Here is a 7,334-nt window from a genome sequence, read left to right as displayed (position 1 = left end):
AAAGTAGAATGAAATCTATATTAAATTGGGCCGTTCGAAAGTAAACATTATTTACCCAAGATTTTAAACTGTTATGTTGTAAAAATTAAAAACAATCAGAGACGAGTCATTTTGATTAATCATTATTTGTGCGTGCTATCGCCTATATAGGATTTGATTGCGATGTCATACGATTTATTTTATATCAGATTGGCCTGCGTCAGAATTTAGATTTTACTGTGGGTTGCTCATGGTTTCGTCCTGGAAGCTAATGATAGTTTCCAGTAATGGAGTTGGGAACGGAAGTAGTGTGGGCATTGACTGTCTTTCTAATCGTTGTCTTCACATTATTAATTAAGAGAAAGAAACACACCAATTATCCTCCATTGTATAGTGGGTGGATTCCGTGGTTGGGGTGTGCTTTAGAATTTGGTCGAGCACCTGTCTTGTTTATTGAAGCAAAACGAAAAGAGGTGAAGTTTATCCCATGATGATCATGGTCATGTGATCATACTCTAAAAGTTTTGAAAGCGCAAAATCATACATGACAGTAGTGTTATGGAACATTTTAAACCTCTGACTGTAATGCTATTAGATGTAGGTCTATTGACTGGAATGTTTATTTCTACACACTTTACACATCCTTTTTGTTTCTGGTCATTGTTAAATGAATTGACGTCATAGGAATACTGACGTCATTCAAATTCAAAATTGGCTATATTAATTAATTTAATTATTACATTGCATCACTACATTAAACTATTTACAGGTCTGCTAAGCTTGACCCTTGTTAAAATAGTTCTGAGACCAACAAGGCAGTTTTTTTATGTTGACATGTTTTAGTGCAGAGCACACATTAAGTCAATACTTTTTTTACACTGAACCCACAGCAGTCTAGGGCCCAGGGGTGATAACATAAATAACAGATAATATAACGACTTTGCAGTCTGTGAATAGTTTTCACATAAATATTCTTGTATGTGTGTCTAATCTGAATATCAAGATAGAATGCCAAGGGTGTGCTTAATTTGACTGGGAAAAAGATGGGATTTTTACTGACTACACCCAACTGCATAAAATAGTAACAGCTGACCAATCCATATATTGACAATAAAATTAAGAATACGATATGGCCTGTCATAACACTTTTAATTAATAATTAAAGTGTAAAAGCTGTAATAAAGGTAAAACATATCTTTATTAATATACAGATATTAATATGGTGCATTAATAATAGTGAAATCATATAATAATATATGATAATAATTTTTGTTATAAATTTTACAAAACTATCCCTGGTTACATACTTTCCCTTTTGAAGGAAAATGTCTTCTGACATTGTCTCTGCTGAACCTATAGTTTATATAGTTGATCCTAAAACTGGTAAGAAAATGGTAGGCCTATGCATTAATTGAATACAAATTCAAATTTATAACAGCTACATACCTGTACACATTAATTATGAAACTCTGAAAGTATCACTGTACATTGATATTATGGTAATCAGGGCCGTAGCTAGCAGGGGGGCAAGGGTGGCAGTTGTCCCCCCACCAGAAAAAATTCGGAAAGCATTATAGAAACTTAAAGAAAAGGAGTTTTAGACTATTAACTACTCAGTTGCCCCCCCAAACAAAAAAATCCTAGCTACGGCCATGGTAATAGCAATATTTTTCAGTACTGTATCTGTAAAATAAATTAAACATACATTAGCATCAATAATAACAATAATAAAATGCACAAATGTTTGTGGTAGAAACATCACAGAATAATATTAATCAATCATAAAAACAAGTTCTATGTTGTATAACGGTGATACAAATAAGTAGAATTTTTCACTAGTTCACCTGACAAATACATCTAGAAATCTACTTGTCCGACAGTACGTTTACATATCCAAATAAATACTTTGTTTTATTCAAGTACCGGGTACAATGTTTTTCATTGCTTAACATGAAATTTCATTGAACATTTTCACTTGTTCACTGGACAACCACCAATGTACATTTTGTTTGTCCGATCAGATTTTTACTTGTCAGCTGACAAGTGAAAATCTGATCGGACAAACAAAATGTCCTAGGACAAACGAACAAGTGCTTATTTTGAATACTGTATAACACGTTCTGCAACATGTTACAGAAATGCCATTTGCAGTAGCACATAGTAACACAATCATGAGTTGAAATTTTCAACTCTCCCATTCAAGAGAATCAATCTAAAACATCTTAAAAGCTAGTTAACACACTATATACATATCATAAAATGTGTTTGAGACAAAAACTAGACAAACACCTCATCATGTACAATACACCCAATCCCTGTATCTGTCGGGAGGTTTACGATTCCGCTGAAAATGTGTATTTGGTTGCTCTGGAATTTCCAATGATGCGTCTCATCCAACTCCATTATCCACAGATGAGTGTTCTTCCAATACAAGTCCATCACCCACAGGCGAGTGTTCCTGGTTCCAGATACTCTCATGTCTTTGGATAAAGTCAATCCCTAAATCCCATGGAGTATCCTCTTCTAGGTGAATTGAGTCTCCACAGATATTGTTGGTTGCAATGATCTTCGCTGTGGAATAACATACTTGATGTATGTTTGAGAACCATTGCTACTTGAATTAGAAGATTTAGAAGTTACACTAATTCAACTCTCGCTCGATTCCTAACCAGCTGTTTAGGCTAAACCTTGTGGTTAACTTTAACAAGTTCCTCATGATCATATTCTAAAACTTTTCGAACCAGCACTCAGTCTCCCAGTTCTAACTTGGAATCTTGAACTCTTTTGTCATATCTTTCTTTGTTCTTGTCAGAAGATTTCAAAGCTTCCGTTGCCGCTGATTGATATGTAAACTGCATTCTCTTCCGCAACTTCTGTACATAAGGATCCAGCGCTCCTTCACTCCAAGGTTCTGTACACAAAAATGCGTCAACAGATAATCTCGGATTCCAACCGAACATCAAGTAATGCGACAAATAACCAGTTACACAGCTTGTTTATCACTTTGCTCTCAAAGTTTCTGCATTAATCGCTATGTAATCATTTGGGAAAGCTATAAAACAGAATAAGATGTTCATATAGAGCTTTTGTTGTAGTTAGACTAGTTTGATTTCAACATGGTATAGCTTGAGCATATCTAGTAAAATGGTCAGTAATAACCAGAATATTCTCCTCAATGTTTTGAAGCTTTAAAAATCCATATAGACAAGTTCCATGGGTCTAGTAGTTTCCATGGGAACCAATCCTGCTGCAGGTCTCACTGGTGTCTTCCGCCTGATACACCGACCACAATGCTGCACTCTTCTGTTAATATCTGTATCAAGTCCAGGCCAATAGAAATGTTGTTTAGCCAACCACAAAGTCTTTTCCTTACCCTGGTGACCAACATCATCGTGAATACCCATGAATGGTGTAGTCCTGTGCTGCTCCGGTAACACAAGTTGTTTCACCTTTTGTCCATCCAAAGAAGCGTTTCTGTACAGAATACCATTGACCAATTCCAGATTGTGCCGTTCTTTGAGGTACTTCTGTACTGCTGGAAACTCTCTCCATATGTCTTCTCCCCTGGGAACAAAACAACTTCTTACAAGATGGATAACTACGAATTGCTTTATCCTTTACCTGCTCAGTTTCCCAATCAATGTTGTTGAAAGTATCCATGGGACTTACATCCTAACTGGCCTAATGAGGAATCGTCTGACTAGACACACTCCCAACTAAATCTAGCTTCCTTGAAAGACCATCTGCATCTGCGTACAACATTCCTACTCTATAAGATAAAGTAAGATGACTTGTTGCATCCAGCTTTGGTCAGCACATATGTAAGTAAATTATTGTCTGTTATTACATGAAAAGTACTACCATAGAGATAATCATGAAATATGTCTGTTGTGGCCCAATTTAAAGACCAAAATTCTAACTTATGCACTGCATAGTTATGTTCAATTGGCCCTTGACCTGCGTAAGCAATAAAACTCTCCACACCATCTTGTTTCTGATACAGTATAGCTCCCAATCCTGTTCCACTGCAATCTGTGTGTGGAATAAATGGCAAAAAAATAATTAGCTTAGGCTAACACAGGAGGTTTAGTCTACATCCTTTTAATCTTCTCAAAAGCTAACTGCTGATGCTTTTCCTATCTATACTAGAGCTGCAATTCGTTTCCTTTTCTTCTTGGACTTTTTCGCAGCAGGACTGGTCCCATGGTTGCACTATCTTTGCATAATCTTTGATAAATCACTGGTTATAACCTGCGAAACCCAAACATTGTTGAAGTTACCTCTGCCACATGGATGATTCTGATTTCCTCTCAGTTTTCCTACATTACAAGTATCCAGGGTTTTTTCAAAATTAGATTAAACTTGTCCTCAGTCTTGTCATTTAGTCTCTTTTCTAAAGTTTGTATTTTACTTTCCATCACCTGTTCCAAATTCCCAACTGACTCTGGACCATCTGACAGCTTGCTGTTAAACTTTCCTGCTTGAACCACTGGTGTTTACAACACTGAGTTCCTTTTCAACTTTCCTAAGCTCTCTCAGCTATACATCATAATCTTTGATCATGTCATATTTGTGTCTAGTTTGGCTTTTTAACTTATCCGAATGCAATGAAGTTCAAAATTTATGTCATAGCAACTCATTTTTGGCTTCCCTTTCCAAACATCCACCATCATTTGCGATATGTAATATAGACTCCATGTTTTCACTATTTCCTCTGGTTTTTGAAAAGAATTGCAAAATTATTGCATGACCAAGCCATTTGTTGAAATATCACCATACAACATATCAAGTTTTGACAAAATGTCATTAACACTTGCTCTTTCTCCTAACGGAATTAACATCCTACGAGCAACTCCTCGCAACGGTCTCCTAATTGCCTGAAGCATAGCATTATGACTAATTTGAGGATCAATTGTTAAACATTTCACCTCAAAATTCCATTCACTATATACATCATCATCCTTCTGGGGTGGATCGTCTACAGATAACTACGGACATTTGGAATGTAAGAGGATTTAACAGCATGAGTAGCTTCTAATGCAGGGTTATTAGTGAACCTATTCATAATGGTTCCTCATCAAAGTCCTTACATCTGATGTCTCTACCCTGTGCTCCATCTTTCCAAGGAATAGTTTTCAGTGGAGTAGCCCTGACCACAGGTTCTCCTTCATCTTACAACTGATTGTGTTTTTTCTCATTCCAACCCGTGCACCACAACTGGTCAAAGACCATGGTATGTGCTTTCCTGTCTGTGGGAAAGTGCATATAACAGATCCCTTGCTGCATTAGGAAAAATATAGTGGGTTTCCTCTGATGACTGTCAGAATTACCAAATGTTTGACATCCAATAGCCGATGATTAATTAATCAATGTGCTCTAGTGGTGTTGTTAATCAAAACAAACTTTAAATTTTTTAAATTATTAAACAAGTTAAAGTGACAGTAACATTGCATAATGATTAAACTATTTATTAATGTTGACGTGTCATTTTTTTTACCCTTATTTCTGCTTTGTACACAATAACTATAACATATCAAAGGGTGGGGATTTTTTATACAATACATTTGACGAATGGTACTTTTAATTTCTTAAACTTAATATTTTGTCCAAAATTATGAAAAATAAAAACATACCAACATAAAACCTGCGTTGTCTGTTCTTACAACTATTTTGACATGGGTTAAGGGTAGTAGACCAGTAAATATTTTAATGTAGTGAAGCATTGTAATAATTAAATTAATTAATATAGCTAATTTTGAATTTGAATGACGTCAATATTCCAATGACATCAATTTGCATATCCTTATAATAACAATAAACTTGATACATAAATGATGGAAAAGTTGCAATGCAAAATTGCTATTAACTAAAGAAAATATTGTATTAAAAAAAAAAATTGTACTATTTATGAAATGTGAATTTGAAGTAAATTTATGGTGAGATATGTTACATTTATTGTGTACGAAGCCAAAACAAGGGCGTGAAAAGTGACCTTAGAAATTTTTTCTTGTGAAATGTAAAGATAATATAGATACACTATGTTATAAATTTATATTATTGCAAAATTCGGTATCACAGTTTGAACTTGAAAAGAATGAAAATCATTTTAAAATTTAAAAAAAATTGTTTATAATTTTGATCCATAAATCTTTTTTCTGAAAAATTCCGTGTAGTATGATAATGCAGGTGTTCGTGTTTTATTTCAGCTTGGTTCCATCTTCAGTCTGTATATTACAGGCGAGCGGTATACATTCTTCACTGATCCAGAGGATTATGGACATTTTTTTTATTCCAGCAATGTCAGTTTTGGCCAAGCAGTTCAGAATTCTGTTCAACGAGTTGGTAAGTCAACTTAACACTAGAAAATAAATTCTTACTTTATGATGTTCTCTGATGCAGTTTACCCGAGTGTTGAATGGTGTTTTTGTCAATAATGTCATTACATGCATTATCAGAAGGACACATTTTAAACTTAGACTGTTTGGTGTCTGTCATTCATTCATTTCAACTTATATTCATGCTTATTAAGGTTCGAGCATGCTATCTGGGCTGTTTGTTGAGTACTGTGGGTTAGTTGTTGGTGGTTAGTGAAAGAGAAGTCAGTGTACGGCCACTACACCGACTTCTCTCTCACTAACAATTAACAAAGGAGTCATGAAAGCTGGTACTGGGCAACGAACCTAGAACCTACTAGCCTTATGTCTGATGGCTTAACCACTGTCACATGATTACCGGTGTTTAAGATAATTGCAGTGAGCATAAACAGTAGGGTTTTTTGTTAATGGGACAGGTGTTTTTATAGGCCGGTGACAACTGTTCCAAAGTAAAATTTACAGTGTGAGAGAATGACTTTCATTGGTACATTACTTTTGTTGAAAGTAACTCAGAATTTAAAGAATACATATATTGAAGTTTTACTTTAGAAGTGTTGTACTGAAAGCACAGTGAATGGTGTAAGTGTGTAATTATGCTCAGTTTAACTATATTACTGTTTCAGCGTCCATCACAGAAGAGTCGTTCTTCAAGTACCACACCAGCCTCCATGATGCTGTCAAGGGAAGGTTGGCTGCGTCTCAGCTGGCTTCAATATCACCGAGTCTCCTACATAACTTCAAACAACATCTAGATCATGTCACTACAGGAGGTAGACCTCTTATATATAACATAGTTTGTTATATCAGAAAGTCTCCTATATAACTTCAAACAACATTTAAATTTCTCTCTCTGCCCCATCCCTTTTCCCCTCTTTCCCCCTCCTCTGTGCCTCTCCCCTCCTTTCCCTCAAATAGCCATACTTTCAAAGATTTATTGAGTTGTCTTCAAGAAATGTTCTTTTTTGTGGTTTTTTGGAGGGT

The 7,334-nt window shown here is 35.4% G+C and overlaps 1 protein-coding gene across 1 annotated transcript in view; it reads left to right on the top strand.

Annotated features, from left to right (window-relative positions):
* Positions 1 to 266: 266 nt before the first annotated feature.
* Positions 267 to 7,334, top strand: part of LOC121370221 (24-hydroxycholesterol 7-alpha-hydroxylase-like) — a 28,469-nt gene continuing 21,401 nt past the window's right edge. Inside the window, exons 1-3 of the mRNA XM_041495342.1 lie at positions 267 to 452; positions 6,186 to 6,321; positions 6,977 to 7,123. Coding sequence (XP_041351276.1) covers positions 267 to 452; positions 6,186 to 6,321; positions 6,977 to 7,123 — 469 coding nt within the window. The remainder of the gene's footprint in view (positions 453 to 6,185; positions 6,322 to 6,976; positions 7,124 to 7,334) is intronic.

This window comes from Gigantopelta aegis, chromosome 4 (assembly GCF_016097555.1).
Source record: "Gigantopelta aegis isolate Gae_Host chromosome 4, Gae_host_genome, whole genome shotgun sequence".
NCBI lineage: Eukaryota > Metazoa > Mollusca > Gastropoda > Neomphalida > Peltospiridae > Gigantopelta > Gigantopelta aegis.
Note: the sequence above shows the minus strand (reverse complement) of the source record. Positions and strands in the feature narration are given on the sequence as shown.